Source organism: Lolium perenne, chromosome 2, assembly GCF_019359855.2.
Source record: "Lolium perenne isolate Kyuss_39 chromosome 2, Kyuss_2.0, whole genome shotgun sequence".
Classification (NCBI taxonomy): domain Eukaryota; kingdom Viridiplantae; phylum Streptophyta; class Magnoliopsida; order Poales; family Poaceae; genus Lolium; species Lolium perenne.
The window spans coordinates 324937196-324949234 of record NC_067245.2 but is presented as its reverse complement, the minus strand read 5'-3'; the positions used below and the strand labels follow the sequence as shown (position 1 = coordinate 324949234).

The following is a 12039-nucleotide window of genomic DNA, read 5'->3' as shown; positions in this document are numbered from 1 at the left end:
TAAGTCCTCGTGCTAAAGTTCCAAAGGATCAGTGCACCAGAGCAACAGCCGTCGCCAATAATATCAACCATAGATCGGAAGAGACTGACCTGAAACAATACCATCCCGATTTTGGATTTCGGGATGACCTTATTCTGATTTCGAAATGTGGCCACCGCCGCACCATCCCGACAAAGACACTGGAAAGCAACATGAACAAAGAACAAAAACACTTTCGCCGGTGAGGGGCCGTGGCCCGCGACACCTCCAAAACTCAGAAGCCACCGGAGACGAAGAGAACCAGCAGCGTCGTCGCCGGTGAAGGGACGGAACCCTAGATAGGTTTGTGTGGCCACCTCGACCGAGAGTGAGAGGAACCACTGTTGTATTTGATAAAGTAAGTGGTGAGTATCGAACCCCAGAGTCTTTTTCAAATACGAATTTTCCTATACGAATTTCGAATACACAGTTTGAATTTGGCTGGAAAAAGCAGATGCAAGCCCCGAACGCTGTGAAAGCGGAGGCAGACCAAAATCGAAGCTGAAAAATCGAAGCAACAGGGGCAGAGCCCAGCAAAATCTCCGTTCCAAATCTTCGAATCTCTGCGCCGCGCCGCGCCTCGCCATGCTGCCCTCCCACCTCAACGGCCACTCCCCACTCGCCCGCCGCCCGCGCCTCTCCGCCGCCACCGGGGATACCCCGGCCTCGGAGGCGGCGGCGGCGGCGGATGCGGCGCTGGACGCGCACGACCGCGTCTACTTCCAGTCCTACTCCCACATCGGCATCCACGAGGCCATGATCAAGGTAAGCCCGCCCGATTCAGCCGCGCGCCCACTCTCCCCTTGGAAACCCTAAACCCCTCAAACCAGAGCGAGGAGAATTGATCCTTATGGTTCTGGAGAAATGACTTTGACCTATGTTTCGATTTGGCAGGACCGGGTCAGGACCGACGCTTACCGCGCAGCCATTATGCACCACCAGAAGTTCATAGAGGGGAAGGTAGGAGAAGCCCTCGCCTGAATCTGGCCCGAGCGCTGCTGGCTTCTACCTGGCGGGGCGTGATTGATTGCGGATGCCGGAATCTCTCTGGTGCTGATGGGTTTCTGTTTCGTTGCAGGTTGTGATGGATGTGGGGTGCGGAACTGGAATACTCTCTGTGTTCTGCGCTCGTGCCGGCGCCAAACGAGTAAGCCACGAGATACTCATGCTGAGAGGACTTGGTCATTTTACGTGTTCAGTGTTTGTATTGGAAGTTATCTGCATCTCCAGCGTTGTTAGTTCTGAGTCTTCTGACCAATTTAGATGGTGTAAAATGAAATATACAGCGCTTTCCTAGCCATGCCATACCCCTGCTCTTTCAGTTTTGTGTTGGAAGATATGTATATCTCCTGCTTTGCTAGTTCCGAGTCTTCTGACCATTTAGATGGTGTAAAATGAAATATACAGCGTTTTCTTAGTCAGCAGTGCTCTGCTCTAGTGCAATGTGCTGGGATCAAAAACTAGTTTCGCGCTTCCAGACCTCTACTTGCAAATTGCCCAGGGGCATAATAAAGTGGCTCGCATGTGCCACGGCAAGTGTCAGAAGATAAAATTTCAAGGCCTAACTTATCCATGCTACTATGGGAAACAGAAAAAGCCATTTTAAATCTGTTAGTTCAACCGTATTTGCCCCTACAAAAGGGACGTGTATCTAGGATGACGGATAATTGTTAACCTGGTCTTGCCAGATTTTTGTTTCAGTGGAATTTCATTTAGTAGCGTAACATTAGTTACTACCTGTTTTGACTGATATATTTGTTCGGCCTACTAACATCAAACCTTTCTGCCCGTCTTCAAATGTTATTACAGGTGTATGCCGTGGATGCTAGTGAAATCGCTACCCAGGTAACGAGCTAGTTGTCAGTAGGGCACTACCTATGACACCAATCCTTTTCTTATTTTTCTGCGACTTGTTGAAATGTACCTTCTGAACCATTTCATTCCACCCTACCTCTGTAAACAGCATAAATATAAAGGTAGTGATAAAAAAGTTATGTTAACAAGAGCACAAGTATTTTGTATTGGCCACTCAAAACGGATCAACTTTCTGTTTTTTTCTGTATATCCAATATCTTCAAATAGCAGCAAAGTCAACTCTCAAAATTCTCTTCGTTTTATGCAGGCTAGTGAAATTGTAAAAGCGAACAATCTAGCTGATAAGATCGTGGTCATACATGGACGTGTTGAGGTGAGATTTTATCATTACATATATTCTTTGTTATAGATAAATATGTCATTCTGTGTTGGGGTTATTATTTTCCTTGTGTGAACAAGAATAAACTTTCTCTATGGAAAAATTATTTGCATTCTTGAGTTGTATGCAGTTCCTTGAGGGAGTGGGTTTGTTAGTATTGTTACAGTAAAAATATGTTAGCATAATCAGGACATAGGATTTGTATTTTCTTCAATTTTTTTGTATAGGAATTCTCTGGTTCAACTATTCTTTTCGAGAAAGCATTCACATTTAAGAATGAATTTATATTTTCATTCCTTACATTCATTCTTTTTTTTATCTTCACTACTTTTTTGTATTTACTTTTGAGTTGGCTGTGCAGGATGTTGAAGTCGAGGAGAAGGTTGATGTAATAATATCAGAATGGATGGGTTATATGCTTCTCTATGAGGTGCCTTTTTTTTGGTAGACCTTGCTTATTGCTTGCATTTCATACGTTGATTTTTAACTTCTTATGTCTTCTGTTTTCTCTTGTAGAGTATGCTGCCCAGTGTCCTGTTTGCAAGGGATAAATGGCTCAAGCCTGGGGGTCTCATCCTTCCTTCGCATGCTACGGTATATTTACGATATGGAAATTTCTCACACACAAAAGCTATCGCACAAATGTTGGACCAATAAATAAATTTGTTATTTGCTAGTTTGTGTAAGCCATTTAGTGATGTTTGTTTTCGGCCTAAATAGACAATCAACCATATTTTGTTGTGCTGTTGGCCAATTCTGAATGCTTATGGTTCCTTCTCTCCTCAGCTTTTCATGGCACCCATAACAAATTCTGATAGATATGAAGGCAGTGTTGATTTCTGGTGTGATGTTTATGGCATAAACAGTAAGTTATTTTCGTTCTGTTTTCACAGTTTTAGTATGCATTGCTGTTAGGGGCTGTTTGGATGGCGCCCGCATGAGCCCTACCATAACAGGGGGTGCCAATTATTTGGCGCAGGTTTCCGCCGCTGCCGGTTCACCAAGCAGTTGGCGGAAAAAGTGAACAGGCGACCAAAAATTTGGCACGGATCTGAAAATTTGGCCACAATCCGAGCTTATGCCCATGCCCTCGGTCAACGCCAAACATTCGCCCAGGCAGTACCTGGATGCCATTCAAACAGACCCTTAGTATCTTATGCAAACTGTAATTTGATTTTCAACTTTGTTCTGCAGTGTCTGCTCTTGTGCCACTTGCCAAAAAGTTTGCATCTGAGGAACCCTCCATTGAACTAATCGGTGGAGAGAATGTTATAAGTTGGCCTTTTGTGGTGAGTTTTGACAAGGCTGCCAGATAAATAACCATGATCAACTTATTGTGATTTAACTGTAATTACACTTTCCAACCCTCACCTCTTCTTGGGGTCGTGTACTTGCAAATTGTTATAGGTCAAGCACATTGACTGCTACACTTTCACGGTTGAGGAGTTCAAATCTGTCGCCACAACATACAATGTATCGTCAATGATGTTAGGTAATTTATGTGGCTTTATTGATGTTTTTCCACTCCCTATGCGCTAAATTGGTCATTTTAATAACACAATCTGGTATTCTGATATCATTTAAAACTTGAACCTTGATTTACTTTGTTGATATAAGGATCTGATAGTGTGATACTCTAATGTTTTACCTGTTGGTAAGTACTTCAAAGTCTTACCTGTATGGTGTTAGATATTACACTTGCTACATAAGCTGTATTGAAATTGGGTGTTTATATAGGTTCAGTGCTAGACACATCGTTTGATCTTTGATACATTGTTTCTAGCGATGCACCATCTTGTTGACATCTTTGATGCTCTGATGTTTATTCTTATGATACAACTTTTCGCAATGTCAGTTTCCTCCATGCTGACAGTGGAATTCAGTCATCACTTAATCCAACAAAAAAGTGCTCATTTTTGCTGAATCGTACCACAGTAGTTGATTATCACCAGGCAGCATATCCCATGCTGTCCTACTTTTAGTTGCGCCCAAATTGGCAATGGCATTTATCTGCCACTTAAGCTAACAGCCCATCACTATGTCTGGCAGTCTATTTCATGTTGATACAGCAGGTGCAAGTTAATTCCTGGACGCTCTTCTATTATGTTGCTTCACCATTTTATTTTGTATAATCTTCCACTTGGATTGTTTTTCATGTATCTGTCTCAATTATTTATTCATCTACTGTTTGAATATCAAAGTATAGGAGAGGTCAGCAACCTGGGAGAAGTCAGGAATCTAATACTTCTACATTTCTTTATCTCTAAATTCTCAGTTCTGTCGACTGATTGTCACCCATTAACACATGACTAGGTTAGAGCTGTGCAGAAAATAGAGAGTATGGCATATTAATCCAGTTCAGAGTATGAAATAGAAGTTCGCAGCTGTTTTTTTTTATTATTATACTCGATTATGAAAATACCTCTGTCTTTGGGTGATTATTTTCCAATCAGTTATAGGTAACAAATGTCCTGTCTTAGTTCCTTGACAAGAATCTGAACTTTATTTCATTTGATGTGAAGCTCCAATTCATGGCTTTGGTCTCTGGTTTGAGGTGGAGTTCAATGGGCCTGCAGAGTCTTCGCAAAATTTGTCCTCAGAGTCAAATCCAGCTGATATTATTTGTAAGAAAAGGAGTCGAGGATCAGATAACACAGTTGTGCTGTCTACAGCCCCCGAAGATGAGCCAACACATTGGCACCAGGTTCTGTTTTCTGAAAAATATAATTTTCCTCAATGAAATACTTCACTTGTTCAGTTAATCAGTTATTCACTTATTCATGCTCTTTTTGATGTAATATCCTCTTCTCATCTTTTGCAGACCATATTCTACTTTTCTGATCCTATAGAGGTAACACAAGATCAAATTATAGAAGGTTCTGTTATGATCTCCCCAAGCGAGGAGAATCCTCGTTGTCTGAATATTCACTTGGAGTGCTCGTAAGTTTCTGCTTACTGACTATCATTATTCTAGGATTTTATCATATCAGAAGATACATCTGTTATATTGGCCAAAGAAAATATGGTCGCTCAATTATATGCCTTGTTAGCATGGCACGCATGATAACAAAATTCGTTAACATGCCACACTGTGGTCTCTGATACCAGATAGCCACCCATAGACCCAAAGTAAGATCGCTAGCATGAATAATTCTTCTATATGATGCCTATTTGTGTCATATGTATATTCCGTTAACTTACCATTTGTCGAATACAAATTTAATGTGAGTATTCATTTAGTTTGTATTACACTGCTTTTGGAATTTGTCTTTGATGCAAGTTTAGTATCCATCTGTAGATGTAAAGCCTAGCAAAGGAAGTCTTCTGTTGGTCCTGTCTAACGCTCTCCATTTTATTTTTATGCAACAGCACAGGAGGTCAAACCTTGGTGAGGGATTTTGCGATGCGATGAACTGGTGTGATTTGTCAGTGTCAGTCTCATCACTTGAAAGAGCCTCTTTTAGCAACCACTAACTGAAGTCACTTGTCATTGATGTTCGCGTGTGTCCAGTGTCCACTTAGTAACCGAACAACAGCATCGAAGATGCCTCCATTTTTCCTCTATAGTTTTTGGCTGTTTTACTGGAGATGGAAAAGAGCTGTAGCATTTTGCATCGGAGTGTAGTGGAAGATTGCATTGCAGAATTTCAATTTGCCAAGTGCTCTTTGTACTTTTGTACTGCTATATTTTGTGACCTAGAGATATGGCCAATCCAGAGTCTCGTCTCGCCCTATTCAAGAGTAGTTAGGACGTCGAGGCAAGCTGTTCTTATTGTGACGTTGAGCTGCCTATTGTGACGTTGAGCTTTTGTTTACTTTGTTCATAGCCTCGTACTTTTGTCACAGTAACAAAACCTGCATAAAAAATTGAGCCTTCGACGGTATCAATCAAACTGAGCTAAATGAACCTGTTGTGGTGCCGTTTTTGATTGGTCATATTGTAACGTAATCAATAACAAATAAGGTTAAATTCTGTTTGGTTTGGTCCCAAAGAAATATTTATGAAACCTCCAAGCCGTATAGCATGATTGGTTTCTGAAAAATAAAAGGGCCCTGATGCAAAATGTTGGCACAGTTCACAACAATTCTTGAAATTGGATAAAATGAGCGCATTGCAAGAGGACAGAGAAGGTTCCGATCTAGGGATAGAAATAACATCCATCGACCTATCCATCGGCATGGCGTCGAGGCATGGCATCGGCGAGGGAGGATGAGTGGGGCTGAGAGGGTGAGAGTGAGCGGCTATCGTGGTGAGAGAGCGGCGCGAGCGAGGGCAAAACTGGAAACCCAGGAATTTTCGTAACATGACAGAAGTTAAACTGCAAAAGCATCAATGTCTTATAAATCAAAGCGGAGTGAGTAGTTAAGTAGCTAATCTTCTAGAACGAAGCTTGTTAGTTAAGTGAATGCACTTTAAAGAAGAAGAAAAAATATTTGAGTAAAACTGTACACCAACTAGCAACAACCATGAATGCACCCAAAAGTCACTTCAGGTGACATAGTGCACAGACAACTAATTTGATTTCTTCCGATAGAGGTTAATAAATCGAGTTACTTTTCGGTAGTCGGCTTTCACTAAGCACGCATGATCACCAAATCATACACCAATTAATATGTCAAAAATGGATCGCCAACTTTGTGTTCAACACTTGAACTAACTCTAGCTACCAGCCTACCACTCAATCATTGTCTAGTGGACAGTATCGGTGAGCACACCATCCTGAACCAGGCCATCTTTTTTTTTTCCCTTTGTCACCACGGCAAATTGCACTCAAGAATTTTATACAGATAATTCTGCATCTGTCTCAGATGTCATGGTTTGAACAGTGACATATGTGCTCACATATAAATATTTGCATGATCAGATGATGCCTCTCCACAGCCTACAAAGTGACCAAAAAGAAAGCAAACTTTCTAACTCATCCCACTCATAGGCACATCATACTAGTCAGCTGGGAAAGCTCTAAGAAACGATCGTACTATACTAATTAATTGACTCGGAAAGATAACAATGATGGTTAACTTTCTTCTTGCAATCATGTTGTTGTTAATTATATGATATATTTGAGGGTTCCATGTTGGAGCTGCACTGCATTTGCATGGACGAATATTCTGTTAAATTCCCGTATTTCATCGTACTGCATGTCCTATATGCTGTACTACTTCTTTCTCCTGGACAATTAGGCGTTTTTTAAATTCTTATATTTCATCGTTCTCGTAGAGATCGAGCTTCCACCTCGTGTCCTATAACATTATGTACTTAGCCATTTTAACGGTCTTATATTCTTCTTAATATACACATGCAGCTCTCCTGTATGGTTCGAAAAAATGTATAATCATACTATGGTTAATCGTTACATGCAAACATATTGCATGTCACATGTTGTGATATATTTGTAGGTTCATGGGAGGAGCAACTATGTAAGAATGGGGAATTATTCTGTAGGGGAATCAAATTCAGCTCACGGGTACATATAAACCTATTGTGTGAAAACACATTTCAAAGTACCAAAAAATTATAAAATAAAATACCTCATGTACATATAGTCATTGGTTCGGACACAAGTTTTTGGAGAAAAATAACATTTTTGTGCTCCGTGTAAAAAAATAATTTTCGATGCTCCAACATGACTATTGATGGAGCATTTTTGTGTTTTTTACACAGGTACATAAAATACAACCTTTCGCCGAAAACTTGTGTGCAGATATAGAATGTTCAGATGTATATGTGAAATTATATTTTAATTTTTTATATTCTAAATATTTTCCATAATAAATTCATATGCACCTATGAGACAAAACATCCGTAGGCTATTATATATACATTTTTATGAACTGAAAATTAGTCAGCAGTGATTGGTACCGAATCCGTCAAGAGAACTACAATCACGAGCTTATGGAATCTACTGGCAAAAGGTCTTTCTATTAAGCCGAAAAGGGTGAAAGAAAAGCAGATGCAGCTTAAAACACCCAAAGCAAAGATCACAAAAAAAGGTTCAGAACTGACTCGATCATACGCTCCTGACTGTAATTCACTGGATCCGATGTGACGATCAAAATCATCAAATGGAAAAAGTTTCTCCAAACGAGAAATGGGAAAAAGTTTCTACAATGTGTTGTCGTGGCAGACAGAGAGGAACCGAAAGGTATGTATGTGCTGCACTTTGGCTACGTCAATCTGGCTAGTGATGCATGCCAGCCACCACACACTGGTACGAACCTGATAAATCCACCGGCTCATACGCAAGCTGGCTTCGTCATTTCCACAAACACTTTGATCTGCACGAAAAGCTAGAGCACGCGCGCACTACCTCAACCATGCATGGCGACACGATCACCACGCTTCTCCTCGTCGTCGCCTTCGTCTCCGTTACCGCGGTGGTCTCCTCCGGCGCTTCGGCTTCATCGTCGCCTCTGCGCTTCCACTACATCTATCTTCGCAACTTCACCACGGCCGTCGACTCGTCGCCACCGTCGTCATCTCCTCGCCGCGACGGCCGACCCACGCTCGCGCTGCTGCACCGCGACGCCGTCTTCGGCACAACGTACCCGTCGAAAAGCCATGCCGTGGCCGCTCTCGCTGCAAGGGACGGAGCGCGAGCGGAGTACCTCCAGCAGCGCCTGGCGCCGTCGTTTTCGTCGACATATCAACCGACGATGACAACGGAGGTGGGCTCCGAGGTGGTGTCCGGCATCTCCGAGGGCAGCGGCGAATACTTCGCCCGCATCGGCGTGGGATCGCCACCCACGGAACAGTACCTCGTCGTGGACTCCGGGAGCGACGTCATCTGGGTGCAATGCCTTCCCTGCACCCAGTGCTACGCTCAGGCCGACCCGCTCTTCGACCCCGCCGCGTCGGCGTCCTTCGCCGCCGTGCCATGCGGCTCTGGCGTGTGCAGGACGCTTCCGGGCGGCTCCTCCGGCTGCGGCGCCGGCGAACCATGCCGCTACGAGGTGTCGTACGGGGACGGATCGTACACCGAGGGCGTGCTCGCAATGGAAACACTGACGTTCGGGGACAGCACGCCGGTCCAGGAGGTCGCCATCGGCTGCGGCCACCGCAACCGCGGCCTCTTCGTCGCGGCGGCCGGCCTGCTCGGCCTCGGCTGGGGTCCCATGTCACTCGTCGGGCAGCTTGGCGGAGCGGCCGGCGGCGCCTTCAGCTACTGCCTCGCGAGCCGCGGTGCCGACGCCGGCGCCGGCTCGCTCGTCTTCGGCCGGTCCGACGCCATGCCCGTGGGCGCCGTGTGGGTGCCCCTCCTGCGCAACGCGCAGGCGCCGAGCTTCTACTACGTCGGCCTCACGGGGCTCGGCGTTGGCGGCGAGAGGCTCCAGCTCCAGTCCAACCTCTTCGACCTCGGCGAGGACGGCGGCGGCGGCGTGGTGATGGACACCGGCACGGCCGTGACGAGGCTGCCTCCCGACGCCTACGCCGCGCTGCGCGACGCGTTCACGGACGCCGTGGGCGGCGGCCTCCCGCGCGCGCCGGGCATGTCGCTCTTCGACACGTGCTACGACCTGAGCGGCTACGCGAGCGTGCGCGTCCCCACGGTGGCGCTCTACTTCGGCGCCGACGAGGGCACGGCGCTGACGCTGCCGGCGAGGAACCTGCTCGTGGCCATGGACGACCACGGCGTCTACTGCCTGGCGTTCGCGGCATCGGCGTCGGGGATGTCCATCCTCGGCAACATACAGCAGCAGGGGATCCAGATTACCGTCGACTCTGCCACCGGCTACGTTGGCTTCGGACCAACTACCTGCTAGCACTATCAGTGCTGCTGTTTTACTACAAGCTATACTTTCTTGCTTATTGCGTAGGCGTATATATATACAGAGTATACAAAATTGTACCGTATTATAGTACATACATAGTAGTAGCTAAGAATGCAGTGGGGAGAGCATGCCACTCATCGTTGATTCAGAAACAAGTGTTGCATTGAAGAACAGAGCAAGGGGATTTGTAGTAATTTATTAAAAATGTATATGTCTTACATCGTTGATCCTAAATTTGCATAAAAAACATTATGTGCCCAATCGGTTCCCGAGTTTTTATTTGTATTCAACTCTCAAGAATCAACTGAAATTTTTCAAGTGCGAAACTGAGACTCGGGTTATATAATTAGCACACCTCTGTTTTAAGAGACATCGTCCGTTTGATATAAATCTGGTCGGCAAAATACAACAAAGACAAAAAAAGAAGAGAGACACTCATGGCTGGCTTGTGAAGTCTTGATTGGATTGTTGTAACAAAAAGGAAAAGGAGGGTCCAATGCTACCGAATTGGTCGTTTGTGCTCAGCAAGACCACCTTGTGTCCCTTCACATTTCTTCAGGACGTGTCACCATGACTAAAGCACATACGAGCCTCTCAACAAAGTGGCCGTGGATGAATGTCATACTTTGCAAAGGTTAGGTTATTATCCTACCCTTTGGGGGTTGAAGAAAAAAATGAGCAATATCCTCTTTACAACGAAAAACCCATGGAACATCCACTGAAACAATTTCAGCATGCCTTCATCTACTCAGCTTACTTGTTTCATCCAAGAGACGGCGGAGTTCGCTCTTGACATCGTTCATGCAATTCAGCTCTGATAACAACAGCTCAACGAGAACTTGCACTCTGAAGGAGTGGATGTCAGACTGCATCACAGATGGTTATATGTTAATTCTATCTGACTAAACTCGCAGATGTTCTATTAACCATGCTATTATGATTTAGGAAACACGTAGACCTGGTTGAAGCTTATCGATAAACGCTCGCCATCCCAGAGCTCAATATACTTGAGAGCAAAGAGGGAACATGAACATCTGGAAATATATATAGCTTGGAAATTGTTAGTTTATAAGAGAAACGTTATGGATGAAGTTAACAGTATCAAACATACCCACCTTCTTGTGCTGGTATCTGATAGATATTGTTGACAGGCCAGTTTGTAACATCTGGCACTCCACGGAGGCCGCGACTCCTTGCTATGTCTAGCAAGTTTTTGATCCCTCTAATCTGTGTCCACAAATTGATATTAGCATTAAACTTAATCAACATGTGGAAATGTCATAATATCGAACAACATAGTTTCAAGAATTTGTCACCGTGTCATTTATTTGGCTCTGGTACTGTGAATACATCTTTGCTGAATCTAAAACTTGGAACTGTTTTCTCTTGTTGTTGATGACCAACACAATCATGTGTAAATTGACAACCATTGGGAGAAAAACCTACAATTTTTATGGTACAACCTTTTATTTTCCATATAATTAAGAGTATAAAATATTTTCACCTTACCTGCTCACTCTGAATCAGAAACTTTGCATGATCAAGAAGATTGTCGGTCCACATCCTCGAAACATCTCCATTGACAATTCTTGGAATCACCTGGGCAAAGCCCGAGTAGTAAACGAGAAATCTTTTACTCAACACGCAGTTTGTACGTTGAGTTAAAATTATCTTAATGTACGCATTTGTTACCTGCAGATTGTTTTCCAAGTATGTACATATCATACATAATTAGTACCATTTATGTCAACTAATCAATAAACAAAATATTAATTTCACTGACTTACGATAGCTGGTATAAATTTCTCTCTGTTGTCGTTTGTTTTGTCGATAGTGAGGCACTTCAGATTTTGAGCATTCAAGCGATATCCGCCTATGTTGACCAGCATGGTGTTTGGATTTAGAAGGCAATGGTTCTCTACGAAGAGTATGCAAGCCAATTCTTCCATGTTAAAACCTACAAGGGAGGAAAATTAATTTGAACCGGCTAGTTAGAGAAAGCTCATTTGCACCAAGGAAGTCCCTTTGTTCAGAATCTCATGCTGAGATTTTTA

At 43.8% G+C, this 12039-nt stretch overlaps 2 protein-coding genes across 2 annotated transcripts; both read left to right on the top strand.

Annotated features, from left to right (window-relative positions):
* Nucleotides 1-485: 485 nt before the first annotated feature.
* LOC127337151 (probable protein arginine N-methyltransferase 6.1) lies at nt 486-5956 on the top strand. Its single transcript, XM_051364035.1, has 13 exons — nt 486-783; nt 913-978; nt 1097-1165; nt 1828-1863; nt 2141-2206; nt 2574-2642; nt 2729-2806; nt 2999-3077; nt 3407-3501; nt 3620-3704; nt 4735-4916; nt 5034-5152; nt 5582-5956. Exons 1-13 carry the CDS (start codon nt 604-606, stop codon nt 5622-5624), a joined length of 1167 nt encoding a protein of 388 aa, XP_051219995.1. The 5' UTR covers nt 486-603; the 3' UTR covers nt 5625-5956.
* A 2460-nt stretch (nt 5957-8416) lies between these two features.
* Nucleotides 8417-10264, top strand: LOC127337150 (protein ASPARTIC PROTEASE IN GUARD CELL 2). Its single transcript, XM_051364034.2, has one exon. It carries the CDS (start codon nt 8531-8533, stop codon nt 9974-9976), a length of 1446 nt encoding a protein of 481 aa, XP_051219994.2. The 5' UTR covers nt 8417-8530; the 3' UTR covers nt 9977-10264.
* The last annotated feature ends 1775 nt before the right edge of the window (nt 10265-12039 follow it).